The sequence below is a fragment of the Megascapheus bottae genome, chromosome 1 (genome assembly GCF_031878675.1).
Source record: "Megascapheus bottae isolate mThoBot1 chromosome 1, mThoBot2.hap1, whole genome shotgun sequence".
Taxonomy (NCBI): Eukaryota; Metazoa; Chordata; class Mammalia; order Rodentia; family Geomyidae; genus Megascapheus; species Megascapheus bottae.
In genome coordinates this window covers 64,541,978-64,558,556 of record NC_143509.1, presented here as the reverse complement: position 1 = coordinate 64,558,556, position 16,579 = coordinate 64,541,978, and the positions used below count along the sequence as shown (strand labels likewise).

The 16,579-nt window shown below is 41.1% G+C and overlaps 2 protein-coding genes across 8 annotated transcripts in view; one reads left to right on the top strand and one right to left on the bottom strand.

Moving 5' to 3' along the window:
• Positions 1–1,048: 1,048 nt before the first annotated feature.
• On the bottom strand, positions 1,049–14,836 carry Naa50 (N-alpha-acetyltransferase 50, NatE catalytic subunit). 4 transcript variants are annotated; one of them, XM_090346281.1, is made up of 6 exons: positions 14,705–14,836; positions 14,103–14,226; positions 4,118–4,254; positions 3,622–3,741; positions 3,180–3,246; positions 1,049–1,302 (listed from the first exon to the last, which is right to left on the bottom strand). In XM_090346281.1, exons 2-6 carry the CDS (start codon positions 14,108–14,110, stop codon positions 1,125–1,127), a joined length of 510 nt encoding a protein of 169 aa, XP_090202407.1. In that variant the 5' UTR covers positions 14,111–14,226; positions 14,705–14,836; the 3' UTR covers positions 1,049–1,124. The 4 variants fall into 4 exon arrangements, with proteins under 4 accessions (XP_090202407.1, XP_090202392.1, XP_090202414.1 ...); XM_090346266.1 differs by lacking the exon at positions 14,705–14,836 and adding an exon at positions 14,330–14,429; XM_090346288.1 differs by lacking the exon at positions 14,705–14,836 and adding an exon at positions 14,330–14,429 and having other exon boundaries at positions 4,118–4,251.
• A 335-nt stretch (positions 14,837–15,171) lies between these two features.
• The window catches only part of Atp6v1a (ATPase H+ transporting V1 subunit A), a 39,203-nt gene continuing 37,795 nt past the window's right edge, over positions 15,172–16,579 (top strand). Inside the window, exon 1 of one of the 4 annotated variants that reach the window (XM_090346216.1) lies at positions 15,172–15,276. The gene's annotated coding sequence lies outside the window, so the exon portion shown is untranslated. Of the gene's footprint in view, positions 15,277–15,565; positions 15,707–15,742; positions 15,872–16,579 lie in introns of those variants that run through there. The other 3 variants (XM_090346223.1, XM_090346250.1, XM_090346242.1) reach the window with 3 other exon arrangements.

The following is a 16,579-nucleotide window of genomic DNA, read 5'->3' as shown; positions in this document are numbered from 1 at the left end:
TTAGTTTAACCATTCCTCTTACTCCAAATTCTTAAATTCAATATTATAGGCACAAGAGTAAAGCAAATCTGGGATATACTCCAACAGAAATGCAACAGCATAGCTATGTTATTCTTAAAAATACTGTCTATTCTTTTCTCTATAACCAAGCACTCAGTGGCCACACTTTTAACAGCCCATATTAGTTGACAATAAATGCATTTTATTGTGCAACAAGTCTGTCTAAGCTTTCAGGATTTTTCAATATGTCCAAGAGAAAATAGGTGCTTATTTAGAGGTACTGACTTATAATGACATCAACTTTTAAGGTTAGACTATTGCCAGGCCTACTGAAACAAAAATATAAGAAAAACTCAATCACAATGAAATTTCTTCAGGTCAGTTAAAGGCCGTAACTCTTGCGGGCATATTAAAAAAATTAATCTCACCAGCTTACACTTCAAAAGTTAATGCCTCTAGGAACCATCAATAGCAAGAAAAATAAACCTGTTAACAACCAGCCTACTATTGAAAAAGCAATTTAACCAAATACTTAGAAAAAATATAACACTACCTAAACTGTCCCACCCATTAGAGGAAAAAAAGTTGTTTTAAAAACTAAGTAAGCTTATTATTTCTTACAGGGATTATGAGAGAGTGCTCGAAGGACTAAAGATGGAGTGAAGGCAATGTCTAGGGGTTAGCATCCCCCAAATCAAGTCTTTACAAACCCCAAGTACCCAAAACACTACACTTGTCTACGAATTCGAAAATAAGATATTGCTACTGCTTCATTTTATCTTTTGAGATCAACAATATTTGTAGACTCTGACCTTCAATATGAAAGCAGGACATAAAATCAGCTAAAAATTTCCAAGTCATCTGATACTCAAATTTTTGGGAGGATACATCTTATTAACTGAAACAAAACAGATCAACCTTCTTCCTTAATGTAACCACTCACAACAATAAGAGAACTGAAACAATCCAAACATGATTTAAAAAAAAGTCTGTGAAAGTATTAAACTTTTAGAAGAAAAGCAAGAAAAACAAGAATGAGGGAGAAAGCTTAAAGGGGGGAGGGAATCAATGGGCCTCTTTTATTTGGCGACAAGCAAGTGCAAGAAAGTTCATATGAAATTCGTTTAGTTGTCTGTCTTGTGCATATCTGCATTCTGAAGAGAGGGGACTTTGAGGTTTTTCTGAAGCACATGAGCATCTGCAGGCTCTATCCTCTTATAGTAGTTCTTCTTTGTCTCAATAATCTCAAAGCCAAACTTCCTGTAGAAGTCAATCGCTGATTCATTACTGATCTGGACATGCCTGAAATATAAGATGGTAACAATAAATTTTACGTTCCATCAGCTTAAAAAATTAATTTACTTTATTGGCATTATAAAGGTGATGTACAGAGGGATTACAATGACATGAGTCAGCTAACGAGTACATTTCCTTTTGTACATGTCTTCTGTTTCCATTAGCTTTTAATTCTTCTTCTAAAGACAGATTAAAATAGCTTCAAATTAGTTGGAACTATTTTGTAGAGATTCTCTTTACATTACTAGTAGTTAAGACAGATCAGTTATAATCCATAAAGAGAAACCCTTGTAGTCTTTTTCATTTGTAAAACAGATGTTTCATTAATTGTTTTTTATTTGACAGTTAAAAAGGGTAAGGTATTATCATACTTTTTACTGGAAAGAATTTTTTAATTGAAGTATCCAAAATAAGCATAGGGATGGTGATGAAATAAATATATGCTATGTTCTAACATTAAGAAATTCAGAATTTCTAAGCCAGAAGCTAGTGATTTATACCTTAATCCTAGATGCTCAAGACACTGAGATCTGAGGATCACAGTTTGAAGCCAGCCCAGGCAAGAAAATGCAAGAGACACTATTTCCAATTCACTACTAAAAAACTTGAAGTGCAACTGTGGCTCTAGCAGTAGAGCTCCAGGCTTGAGCAAAATAGGTAAGGGAAGCTGTGCATAGTGGCTCACGCCTGTAATCTTAGCTACTCAAGAGGCTGAGATCTGAGGATCACGGTTCAAAGCCAGCCCAGACACTAAAGGACATGAGACTCTTAGCTGCAATTAACCACTAGCAAACAAGAAGTGGCACTGTGGCCCCAGGGGTAGGGTGGCAGCCTTGAGCTGAGGAGTTCAGGGACAGCATATAGGCCCAGAGTTCAAGTGGCACAACGAACCAAAAAAAAGGACCCAGCCCACAGCCCAGGCCCTGAGTTCAGTACTCCCATACTCCCACAAAAAAATAAAGAACAAATCATGGTTGCAATCTTATGTTTTTATTCTTAAACTGCAGCATTCTGAAATTCAAGTGTTAGTTCAGCTAGGCCATCTCTGATTTGGGTTATCAATTCCTAGTCTGAAATGAACATGTTGCTGACAGCCTTGAAAAAGCAGAGAATATAAACATGAGAAAAATAATAAAATGGCATTTGTAGCTTTAAATTCTGAACATCTAAACTGTAATTCCAACTTTATCTCTGATTTTAAACTCTTTTCTCAATACATAAAGCTATGTGTTTTATTTCAGGTTCTTAGTCTATTGTTCAAACAAAACTTTGTAACAACTGTAGTCCACCTTCCATATTGATGGCTTTTGACAAAATCAAATAAAACCCAAATTTCAAATATTCAGAAAAAAGTTCTTTACTGAACATGTACACTATTTCTTGTCACTTCTTAAAATAGTACGGTATAAAAATATTTACATAGTACTTACACTGTATTTGGAATTCAAAGTAATTAAAATTGATTTAAAACATATTGGGAAGATATGCATAGGTCATCCATAAACAGTATGTCATTTTATATATAAATTAGAACATTCTCAGATTTTGGTTACTAGGGGTTGGAATAGGAACCTGGAAGATACAGTAAGTAATCAGATTCCAAAATTTCTAACAAAGGCTAAACTTAATTTATTTAACTTAATTAAAAATATCAGTATTCTTTTTTTTTTTTTGCCAGTCCCAGGGCTTGAACTCGGGGCCTGAGCACTATCCTCTGTTTTTCTTAAGGCTATAGCTCTACTGCTTGAGCCACAGCACCACTTCTAGCTTTTTCTATGTATGCGGTACCAAGTAATTGAAACTGGGTCTTCATGCATGCTAGGCAAGCACTCTACCACTAGGCCCAACTCCCAGCCCCCAAATATCAGTATTTTTGTACTTACAGATAGATGTTGTCGAAAGTGCCATCTTTTTCACAGATGTTTAAGACATGATTTAACATTTTTGTTCCTATAAGACAAATAACTTTATAAATAAACCTTTAAATTGGACCCATTTCTCATTTTAACTACTTAATTCATCCTAATGTAGAATTTATGAAGTATGCAGACATACTTGTTTCCTTAAATTTCGTTCTTTGTAATAGTTACCTAAGTTTAACAAAAAATGTAAAGTGAGCAAAATGAAATGTGGGCAAAAGGGAACAATTTCCTACAGAGCTTCCAGTTGAATTACGTTAAAAAACACAAGTTTTCACTTTATATAATAAATAATCCAGTAATGTTTTCCCAGTATTCCTGAAAGAAGTTGATATAATATATCAAACAAGACTAACATGCCAGGTACTTATGTATCTTTAAAGAAGTAAAGCACAAATATTTTTACCTATTCCTAGTCTTCGGTAAGGTGCAAGACATCCTAGTGTCATGATGTAAAGTCTCTTCTGATTCTGTGAATGATCCACCCTACAGCATACTGCACCGACAGCTATATCATTGAAATAGGCTGCCATGGAGCATACAAAGACACAAAGTTCAACACAAAATCACAAATCTTATTTAATATTCTCCAACTCATTAAAGACAAAGTTATTGCTATCAGCACTGAAAATTATTCAGCTACAGTATAACAACGGCCTCAAACCTCTTATACTGCCTAAGCCCTCACTGCCAGAAAGGTGCATCGATATCACAAAGAATATTTAATGTTTTCTTTTAAAGTTCTTTTTGATTTCTGATTTCCCCCCTCAAAACCAGGATCACTACAATTTTCTCACTTGTAAAATAAAGATATTAGTTAACTCTTCCTGTTCTATCTAATACTAACAGATACAGTTGAAAAATACAATTACAAAAAAAAAGGGAAAAAAAACGTATGATACCAAGTTTTGCTAGCTCGCCAACCTCCAACACATCTTTGTAGAATTTGTCATTGTAGCTGACCGGGAAGATGACTTGGTTCAGTCTCTTCAACTGTTTAATATTGTGTGGTGTCACATCTCCCAGCTCGATCCGGCTACTGGAACAAATCAAAATGTACTCAATAAAATATAATTAGCTTCATTTGCTAAAATTATATTAAGTGGTAACTGTTATTTTTCTCATAATTGACAAATCCAACCCTTTTTACTAGGTACTCAGGAGGCTGAGATCTGAGGATTGTGGTTCGAAGCCAGAAGTGACAGTGACTCAAGAGCAGTAGCCCTGAACAAAAGCAGCTCAGAGTACGCCAGAATTCAAGCCCCAGGCCCAGCTAAAAACAAACAAAATTCCAGAAATAAATAAAATTTATAAACCCTCATTTAACTTCTACTAAGTTCTACCTGGGCCATGAATCACTATTTTCTCCCCAAGGACATCTTCACATGTTATATTAGCTTCCTGTTACCCACTTAGCTGTCTTGGTTATCAATAGACTGTAGTACCTGTGATCAAGTTACCCTCATCTAATGTCTAAGTCGTTCACTTCACTATATATTACCAGCTTCTGCTGCCTTGGAACCCTTAGTAACCTTCAAATCTCAACCTTCCGAGAAGCTAAGGTTACAGGCATGAGCAGTCATATCTTACATGTTGTAATATTTGAACTCTTGGTATGAAAGTAAGAATCTTTCCTCACAGCTTACAAAACAAGCGGTGGCAAAAGTGAGAGAGTACGAGTATTAGACAAGAAGCACTATCTTTGTCCATTTTCTGCAGCTCCAATAATACCAAAGATTAGGATTTTTGACTCACAGTTCTGGACATAGGTAAATCCAAGATCCAGTGAGGATACATAAAAGGGAAAGGAGGCTGACTCACTTCTGTGACAAAAGTCTTAATCTAATCATGAAGGTGGAGTACTCATAGCCCAATTAACTCTTTAAGAGTCCATCTCTTAGCCTGGTTTCAATGGTAATTAAATATCAAGATAAATTTTGGAGGGGGATTCATACTAAAAAAAGCTCTCAAGTATTCTGATATATTAAAATGATAATGGCAATCATGGCCATAACTGTAACAACAGATTTACTGGTAGTATTGCAAAAGACCACAAGATGGGGCATGACTCCACCGTATAAAGTGATTTTTAAAGATCAAAAGTAAATAAATGAAAACATAATCTAAAGCTCAAAATCATCTTATATTAAACAAGAAATAGCCAAGTAGTTAAAATTTATTGCCTGGCACTAAATTGGCTATTTCTTGTTTAATGTTTCATCTGGAAGGGATTTTAGAAACTACATCTCATTTTACATATAAGTGCTCCATTACATAGTTACCAAAGAGGCCAGAATCAGGTTTACATCTATCTAGGAAATCCTACTATAGATCCAAGATCAGCAATATTATTTTCCTTCAAAGAAATCATCTTTACTCAAGAGGCCCCTGAGAGAGAGAGAGGGGGGGGGGAGGGAGGGGGGGGAAGGGGGGAGGGAGAGAAAATGAAGTGGGAAGGGGATATTGATCTGATATGGACAGTAAAAGGCACATAAAGCTCAAAACATTTTAAGCAAGGATAAAAGTTTAGCTATGGTTTGACTTTAAAATTTTCAAGATGTAGTTTTTTTGTTGTTGTTAAATCTTGTTCTAAAGTCTTACCTTCAGTAAATTACATTAAAGAATAACTCCACTAGAGAATAAACTCCAACCTAAAAGTAAGCCAATTCAGGATTTATCAAAGCACATCTTAAATTCTTCTCTTTTTTTGGGGGGTCAGTTTGGGTCTTGAACTCTGGGCTTAGACACTGTCCCTGAGCTCTAACCCTGGAGCCTCAGTGCCACTTCCAGTTTTCTGGTGGTGAACTGGAGATATGAGTCTCATGGACTTTCCTGCCTGGTCTGGCTTTGAACCTGGATCCTTCATGAGTAGCCAGGATTATATAGGTGTGAGCCAATGGCGCCTGGCACTTTAACCCTGAGCTACTTCTGCTCAAGGATACTCTATTACTTGAGCCACAGCCCTACTTTCATTGTTTTTTGGTGTGTGTGTGTATGTGGCATATACTGAGAAATCAAACCCAGGGCTTTATGCATGCTAGGCAAGTATTCTTGTCACTAAGCACATTCCCAGCTCAACTACTAACTTTTTAGTTCTTAATCCCATCAAGATTTTTACCTCATGTGAGATATACTATTGTTTTCCTTGTAAGATCTAACATCTCTGTACAACTACAGCATTTACTTTTATACTTTATCTTTTTTTTTTTTACAAAACTGTAGAATGTATTTCAAGCAGTTAATAAATTACCTACACCAAATCCAATAATTTCTAGCCCTTGATATGTAGCTCATAGCGCTTTCTCAATTTTTTTTACTATTGACATTTTAGGCTGGAAAACACTTTAGGGGGAAAAAGGGTTCTTGGATTGAAAGTTGTTTATAGGCATCCTTACATCACTGAGAATAAGGTAAGTTAGAACACCTGTATTACCATTTAAATGTTCTTAAACTTCAGAATCTTGGCTTGTATTTCTGACTGATATAAGGAATCTCCATAGGTAGCTGAAATTCAATTTGTCCAAAACTGATCACATGATTTATTCATGATATGGTCATAAATCAAAAAGCATCTACCTCTATTCATCTTTCCTCTCTCTCCACTGCTTTCTGACACCATGAGATTTTACTAGTTTACTCTGCCATATGTTCCTAATAATATATTCTGCTTTAAACAGGCCTACAGAAAAGAAGCAAGCCAATCATGGACCTCTGATACTGAGAAAAACATACTCATCTTTCCCTTTTAAGCTGCTTATGTAAGGAATTCTGTCCTTTTTTTTGCCAGCCCTGGGGCCTAAACTCAGGGCCTGAGCATAGTTATTTCTCAAAACTTTCTCAAGGCTAGAGCTCTACCACTTGAGTCACAGTGCCACTTCTGGCCTTTTCTATGTATGTGGTTCTGAGGAATGGAACCTTGGGTCTTCATGCATTCTAGGAAAGCACTCGGCCACTAGAACAAATTCTCAGCCCCAATTCTGTCCTATTTTAATTACTGTTAGTTTTGTGTCCTCAACTATCTCTATAACCTTTTCCTACATTAGCATGATGGATGGAATTCTAATAGTTTAACGAAGAAAGCTTAGAGAAAAGGAGATCATGCAACCATGATGTCATCAAAATAATCTTTTTATAAAGCCCTTTATCACCTAGTTATGGTCACCGATCTAGTTTATACTTGGAGATTTTTGCCATAGTCTTAGAACCTATTAAATCTTCTTTCCTTCTTGGCTTGCCTTTGTACTCCCCCCCCCCCCCCGCCTCATTAATAGATTATAGATATATGATCTGTAATTCTTAACTGAGATATGAGTGAAGATTCAATGAGAATGCCCTACTTGGCTCAGTGGGCATATCAGGTAATTTGTAAAGAATATTATACATGAAAGGTAAGAGAACAAGCACAACAGCAAACTGGAGAAAGCACCTTGACAGAACAATTTAAGTATGACTCAGGTTTTTGTTTTTTCCCATCACAGAAAAGTACAGACACAGAACTAAAAGTGGCAAATTTGTCTCTTATCACAGGTTTCAGTAAGATTTCTTTTTGCAGTCTGAGAACTCATAGTGATGGCTTAGACACCAGCAACAGATTAGAATTTACAATTTAGAATTAAGCAATCCTTGTTCAGATGACAACAAACAAAGGTTCAGAAGCCAAGAAACTAGTAGTAATCCTACCAAGTGTGGTACACTGGACTAACATTCAGAATATTTGCCATCTGAAAACAGATTCATGTTTTATACAACTTTGGTTTTTTAAGAGCCTAGTGGGCATATTAGGTATTTGTAAAGAGTATTAAGTCAACAGAAACATAATTCAAGTAATTTCGTAGCATACATATCCAAACATCAGCTTATAATCAAGACCAAACTTAACTTACTGCTCTATTGGACAATACTAGCATTTTGCCAGTAAATAAGGGCCTGAATTAATTTAAGTAGGTGATAGAAAAGGTAGTAGTAGTACATAATTTTGTAGCTTAAAGTATACAACTCATGCTGGGTTCCAGTATCTCACACATGTTATCCTAGCTACACAGGAGGCTTGAAATCTTAGGATCCTGGTTCAAAACCAGTGAGGGCAGAAACATCTGTGAGACTCTAATCCCCAAAGAACCCACCAAAAAGCCAGATAATGGAGCTGTGGTTCAAGAGCACCAGCCAGGAGCAAAATAAAAAAAGCTAAAGGACAGTGCCTAGGCCTTGGGTTCAAGCCCCAGTAATAGCACAAAACAACAAACAAAAAGAAAAGGGTTCCAGAGAATGAAATAACCAAGTAAAATTTAATACAGGTTTGTTTGGCCTTGCAAAAGCCCTGCCTTTGAAAAACAATGCTTTATAAGACCTAGAGATTTTCATGTACAGTAATATAAAATTATTCTGGCCACAATCTGTGATTCCGTGTGTGTGTGTGTGTGTGTCGCTTAATCTGAGGGTCTGGGCACTGTCCCTGACCTTTCTCAAAGCTACAGCTCTACCACTTGAGCCTCAGCACCACTTCTGACTTTTTTCTATGTATGTGGTACTGAGGAATCGAACCCAGGTCTTTGTGTTACCACTAGGTCAAACTCCCGGCCCCAGAATGCATAATTTTTATACCAATACTTCCAACTTCCTACTTCTCCAAACACATTTACAGTAATATTCAGTCAAGATAATAGAAATTACGATAAACAGGGAGAACAGATCTGATGCAATAGTTGAGTGCTTAGCTCCCGACTAACCTTTAAAAACAACTGTTTCCAACATAGAAATAGACGTGCTTAATTTTCTGTTCAGAGCATTACTGTCCACAGTAAAGCTGTCTACAAACACTACTGATGGCAACAGCACAAGCACATACCAGTATTGGTAACAAATGTACTCTCTAAATTATGCAGTGAGTTCTATTTATAAATATATGTAAACTATCTTCTTATGCTTTATGGTAGAGTTGTATCTAGTCATTACAATCTGGAATAGATTTTAATTTTCCATTTATTTACTTCCCCATTGGAGTAGGATGTTGCATCCATTTTTTAAAAAATTGTACTTAAACACTTTAAAAAAAGGAATTACAGGCCTATAAAAGTCGATAGATGCTATTTCAGCATATCTTTTTATTTCATTGGCACATAATGAACATACGGTAATCAAGTAAAGTTAGTTTATGACAACCTAGCCAGGCACGGTGGTCCTCCAGTTAAGAGCCCAACTACTGGCTGTCTCAAAAAGGAAGTAATTAGAAAACCTCACAAGGCCAAATAAACACAAAGGCGTATAATACTTTATGTAACTCAGATGACTCCCATGTCTCTCCCTAAAGTTCACAAGGCTGTTAGAGGTAATCATTATTGGGAAATTTCCAATATAGTTTCATTTCTGACTGCAGAATCTAACGTTTAAGCAAAAACACCTTTTAATGTTTCCATTAGCACACTTTTATTGTTCTGAATATTTTCTCTATCTACACTTTGATGTTACATTGGTTACATGTGTTCACATCTCCTTTAAAGACTTCTAAACCAGGGCCAGAAGCTTGGCCTAGTGGTAGAGTGCCTGCCTAGCAGGAATTGAACCCTGGGTACCACATAAATAGAAAAAGCCAGAAAGGGGCACGGTGGCTCACGCCTGTAATCTTACTTGGAGGCTGAGATCTGAGGATCTCCATTCAAAAAAGTCTATGAGACTCCTATCATCAATTAACTACTGGAAAGGAAGCCGGAAGTGATGCTGTGGCTCAAGGGGTGGGCGGGATAGCCTCAAGCTGAAGAGCTCAGGGACAGCACCCAGGCCCAGAGATCAAGTCCACAACCACTCCAAAAAAAGAAAAGAAAAAAAGAAAAAGCCAGAAGTGGTGCTGTGGCTCAAGTGGTAGAAATATAGCCCAAGGACAGTGCTCAGGCCCTGAGTTCAAGCCCCAGAAATGGCCAACAGGGGAAAAAAAAGACTTCTAAACCAGAACCAGTTGAAGGACAAATGGATTGGTTTTAATGACTACATTGCCACACCAGTCACAGCTGTCGAAGGTAAATTTTCTTATTTGAATATATTATCTTCCCTAGAGAGGAACAACGACAAATCTTACCTTCTACAAATTCAAGCCATTATCTCTAAAAACAACCAGTTTAAAATAACATCTCCTGGCCAGGAGTTTGACCTAGTGGTAGAGTGCTTGCCTAGCATGCATGAAGACCGGGCTCGATTCCTGGGTGCCACACATCCATAGAAAAAAGCCAGAAGTGGTGCTGTGGCCCAACTGGTAGAGTTCTAGTCTTGAGAAAGCCCAAGCACAGTGATAAGGCCCTGAGCTCAAGGCCCAGGACTGGCCAAAAACAAACAAAACACACAAAAAAAACACAAACAAAAAAAATGAATAACATCTCCCAACATAATTCAAACTTTCAGATGTGCACATAAGCCCAAAAAGTTAATAAATGGAAATCTATTTACTAAGAAAAATAACAATACAATGTAATATTTTATGGTTACTATTACTACCAATCTAAAAAATAATCAACAAAAAATAGTGTTCAGTGTGGCCAAACTGGCAAAGGACTAACACAATTGAGAGATCCTGAGTTAATACCAAAAAAGTCTCATGAAAAAATAGTCCCCAAATTACTTATAACAGGCATCAATGCGCAAGAGATATATTTGTATTTTCTTTTGGTGCCAGTGGTGGGGCTTGAAATCTAGGCCTGGGTGCTATCCTTGAGCTTTTTCATTCAAGGCTGTTCTATTCCTTGAGCCATATTTCATTTCCAGCCTTTTGCTAGTTAACTGGCAAAAAGCTTCATGGGCTTTCTTGATAATCCTCAGATCTCCTAGCTCTCCCTGAGGAACTAGGATTCCAGGTGTGAGCCACTGGCACTAGGACCCAATGCACAGTATTTAAATATAGATCGATCCTTAATTGGAAGCTCTGCAATTTCCAACTTCGTATGAATCTACTCAACTTCCTGTACAGTCTGTTCAATACACAATAATACACCTAGCCAATAAAAACTTACAAAAAATTGGAATAAGACACCATTTTCTGTAGGAATTTCCAAATCAAGTCAGGAGACTGACCATATAGTAACATGGTGATTACAGAATTCAAAGAATGTACTACTTCGTGATTTCATTTGAAAAACAAGTTTTGAATTTTTTTTTTTTTTTTTGCCAGTCCTGGGCTTGAGCTCAGGGCCTGAGCACTGTCCTTGGACTTTCTCAAGGCTAGAGCTCTACCACTTCTGGCTTTTTTCTATGTATGTGGTACTGAGGAATTGAACCTGGGTCTTCGTGCATGCTAGGCAAGCACTCTACCACTGGGCCACACTCCCAGCCCCAAGCTTTGAATTTAATTAACAAAAAGTTCACCTTAATCTGGGAATACAAAGGACTACTATTAAATCATCCTGAAACTGTTCAGTCAAGAAGGTAATTTTAAGTTCATAACCTAAGTGTCTGACTAATGAAGACTCAGTTTCAGATAGATTGGCACAGATTCAATAACTATAGGTTTGTATCAATTTCACCTGTTAGTGCCTATATCACTTTACACTTATTCAAAATTAAAGTAATTTGATAAGTACACTAATTCAAAGACTGCGAGCAACTTCTCTGTCCCCATTTTCATAGCAAGTTATTAGGAAGAACATTACATACTGTAGAAACTGAGCTAGGTCAAATATTTTGATCTAAATATCCAAAATATTCTTCAGAGTTCCTCTTTTATAAATCCATAGGACAGTTTTAACATGGGGGGCTCTTCAGCCTTATTACTTTAATATAGCATGGCAAATATCAACTATGTAGCAATGAGAATTAAAACACGCCCCCCCCCCCAGATAACAGATAGTATCCATACTCAAGGATTACAGTACTGTCTACCAGAAAAACTAAGCCTCCCAAATATATTGGGTCAGATATAAAATAAAAAATAGTCAAACTTCCTAGATCATGATGGAAGTGGAGCAAATCCTTCCAAGATACACAATTCAACACTGAAATGAATATCCAATAAATCAAAACCAAAGTGAGAAAATGTGTATGTATTTCAGGCCTAAGACCAAATTGAACTTTGAGAATCTCTCCCATGATTTCAAATAACTTTTTTTTTGCCAGTCCTGGGCTTGAGCTCAGGGCCTAAGCCCTGTCTGTCCTTGGGATTTCTCAAGGCTAGAGCTCTACCACTTGAGCCTCAGCACCACTTCCAGGTTTTTTCTATGTATGTGGTACCGAGGAATTGAACCCGGGTCTTTGTGCACACTATGCAAGCACTCTACCACTAGGCCATAGCTACAAATTTTTAGCTGTACGAGATAGCTTGGGAGAGAGATTAACTTTCTTCTCAAGACATACTGAGGGACAGCGAGTTTGGCTTAGTGGTGGGGTGCTTGCCTAGCATGCAGGAAGCCCTGGGCTTGATTCCTGGGTACCACATGCATAGAAAAGGCTGGAATTGGTGCGGTGGCTCAAGTGGTACAGAGCTAGCCTTGAGAAAGCCCAAGGACTGTGTTCAGGCCCTGAGTTCAAGCCCAGGTCTGGCAAGGAAAAAAAAAAGACATACTGAATACTTTGAACAACTCTGCTAAAGCAGTTATGCCTGGGTGCTGTAGCTGAGCCTCTTTATGCTCAAGGCTGGTGCTTTACTACTTGGGTCACAAACATCTTTTTCTGAGTTGTTTATTGGAGATAAGAATCTCACGGGGGCCCGAAGTCTGGCCTAGTGGTAGGTAGAGTACTTGCATGAAGACCCAGGTTCGATTCCTGAGTACCATATGCATAGAAAAAGCCGGCAGTGGTGCTGTGGCACGAGTGGTAGAGCTCTAGCTTGAGAAACACCATGGGCAATGCTCAGGCCCTGAGTTCAAGCCCCAGAACGGGAGAGAGGGAGGGAGGCAACGAGCGAGCGAGCAAGCAAGCAAGCAAGCAAGCAAGCAAGCAAGCAAGCAAGCTCTCTCATGGACTTTTTCTGCCTGGGCTGGCTTCAGACCGTTAATACCCAGATCTCCGCCTCCTAAAGTAATAGATTACAGCACCCAGCTTCAGTTACAATTTTTATCTGACTTAAACTCAGGGACCTCAGAGAGCTCTTTCAATGCGGGGGGGGTGTTCGGGTACTCAATCTCAGAAAGCTCCTAATGGTTGAAACCCTTCCATTTCTTTCTCTGCTGCCCACAAGATATAAATGGTAAAGAAACACCTTCATCCACACTAAAAAGTTCCATCAAAATTTCCTCCAAGAAAAAAACTGCAGGATTAAAATTATGTCTATCTAGTACGGAAAACATCGTAACCCCCTCATACAGCCTCGGGGTAACACAAACTCCTGAAGCAATAGCTCCACCTACTGATCCTCAATACTTCCTTAAACATTTTGGCACCCCCAACTCCTAACAGGGCACTAGCTCATCCCCCCGCCCCCCCTCTTCCACTCGCTCTGACCAACCTTAATCTAGTTGAGTCACTACCTCTTAATACCCACTCCTAAGCTTTCTATTCCGATTCCTTCTCCCTCCGGAAGGTCCTGCACACTCCCAAGTTGAGAACGTACGTGAAAGGTGTCCAGAGATTGCAGATCCCGAGCCTGGATTTGGGTCCGAACACAAACTAAACTACAGCACTTTTGGGTTGGTGGTGGACCAGGCGTCCGTCCGCCCCGGGGAGCAGCCAGCCCCAAGCGCCTCACAATAGCTTTTCCCCGTTGCCCCGGACGGCCTCGGGGCTGCAATCCGGGACTCCGCACTCCGCGGCCTCCGCGGGCCCGCCAACAGCCTCGCCTCCGCCCCCTCCGGCGGCCCGCGGCGCGGTCGCGGCCCCGCGCCTCCCCAGCTTCGCAGCGCTCCAGGCTCGGCCCGGGCCCACGCCCCTCCACCCGGGCCCCGCGGGCCCCTTCCCGGCCCCCCCGGCCCTCACCCTTTCATCTTCCCCGCCTGTTGAGGCCGTCGTTAGCACCGCTCTCCACGCCGTCGTCCTCGCCGCCCCGAGTTCTCCGCGCCCTCACCGCGGGCCACTCAACCCCACCAGCCGGCCTCCTCGCCTAAGAAAAGGGAGTTGAGGAGGTGACAGAGGCCGCGAAAGCCGAGCGCGGCCCTCGAGGTCTCCGGAAGGGGGAAAGGGAGTTCCCGCCGCCGCGCTGGTACCGTCGCTTCTCCACACGTGCACACCCGGGGCACTTGGCTCCCGCCTGCCGCTGCCGCCGCCGCCGCCAACCGGACCCGCCGCCGCACTGTGACCTTTCACCCCGCCCCCTCTGCGCGCCGGCGCGGCCGAGGCTCCGCGCGCAGGCGCACTGCGGCCGGCGCGGCCCTCCCCTCCCCCCTCAGCCCGCACCTCCATCTTTCTCCCGGGCCGTGCCTTGCGGTCGTCACGCTCCTCCTCCCACCCCCTTACGACACGACTGGTGGGGCTTGCTCGGTAGGCCCGGGCGGTCAAATCCGGATTTTTCCAACCCTTCCTTCTCTTCTCCCACAACAGCAAATAACACTCTTTTCCCCACCCCGTCCTCCCAGGGTGACCTTCAAAGGCGCTAGGCTCCTTCACAGGGATTTGTAACACCGATTTCCTAAGTGCAAAGAAATCGGTGGGGACACTCGGGTGTGTTTTAAGAGCGAGCACCGTGAACCACCGGCCGGGGGAGCTGGCCGCCTTCCAGCACCCCACAAGCCCGGCCTCACGTGACTGGCTAGCTTCACAGCCTGGGCTTTTACCGGTGGGGGCCCTAGGAGGAGGGGCGGGCGGAACGCCGTCGCTATTTCCGGTCCCTAGCTTGTGGCGTAAACGTCACTTCCTTCGCCGTGCTCTTTAACCCTTGCCCTACACTTTTGCTCTACATTTGACCACACAGCCTTCGAAAAAAAAAAAAAAAGATGTTTACTTATTTAATTACGAAAGAACTAATGCCCGGGTGGTCTACGGAAGTGCCAACCCCCGAGATGCACTGCGCCCGGGAGGGGAGGGGCGGGGCTCTGCGTGTCACGTGACTACCCTGTCCGCCCCGCCCCCAGCTGCTGAAGACTTCCCCTCCCGCGGTGACGGAGCCTCTGAGTCCCGGGGGTCGGTGCGGTCCTGACACCTCGCGCCTCTGCAGGTGAGCGGCGGCCGGTAACTGGCGACTGCGGGGTGGGTTGGGGGTATGAGTAGGGGTGGGCGGAGGTTAAAGACGGGAAAGGGGGAACGGTGGCCTTGGCTGCTCAGGGCTCGGGCTCCTTCCCTCTGTCACACTGCGCTGGTCAGAAGCTGGCTTCTTTCTCCAGGTCTCTTGACCCCCGACCCTTCCTTATCAGGGGCCTGCAGTCTACCTGGGGAGGTGGAGATGCCCACCTTTCTCGGGTCTGAGAGTGAGTGCGGCCATTATGGTTCCCGATTTGGACTCTTTGCAGCTTCGTGTTAGTAGATCCCTCGGGTTCTGCAACGGAGCCTCCGGGTCCTATTCCATACATGCTCAGATTTTTAGCCAAGACTTTTAATCGGGTGAGCCAGGAGGATCGGCAAAACCCTGGATGGCAGAGGCCTCTCTGGTGAGACAGGCTGAGGAGGGAATGTCACTGATAATGGCCCTCACTGCGAGTCACGAGAAAGCTTCCTCACGAATGTGCTTTCTCAGTCGATACAGGGGTTTATCTGTCATTTTTTTTGCTAGAGGTGCTTTGAGTGATCCCAGGCTTCAGGTGGAAGCATAAAAGGTATGGGAAGATTAAAAGGGTGTGTAAGAAAAGATGCCGGAAGAAATAAACATTCACTGTGCTCAAAAAAAGGCGTGTTAATAATGCGACAGTCTAGATTGAATGAAGAGGCAATGAAAGATGGTATTGCCGGATTAGCAAGCGGGGGGCCTAGACTGGTTTGTGGGAAAGTGACTAGATTTTCCTGAAGGAAAAGTAATTCTTGGGAAACTGGTTGAGCTGAGCATATAATTAAATCACTTAAAATTTTTTTTCTAACTGTCTTAAAGGCAAAAAAGATTGAATATACGTGTTGCTTGCTTCTTTACTGCCTTTGACTTCTTTTACATTGTTGTCATCCCTTAAAAAATCATACTTAATTGCTATTTCCAGTCATCTTGACCAATTTAGTAGTCTTATCTGGTAAGTAATTAAGTCCCTCCTTAGCTCTCACCTCTGTAAAATTTGAGGTGACCCCTTCTGTTACTTTTGGATAGTATTTTGTCAAAATACAAAAATTGGTTAGCCAGGATTTTTGTCCAACCAGTGTACTGCCATTTTATATGTAACATATTAGCCAATGTTTTGACCTCAAACAATGGGTTTTACTAAAGAGTGTTTTTCAGTTTGGAGTTGAATTCTTTTGTTTGTCTGCAAACTTAGAACGTCATTTGTTTTTTAAGTTGAAAGACCTTATAAAATTACAGCTTTGATTTTTAAAAATTTAGA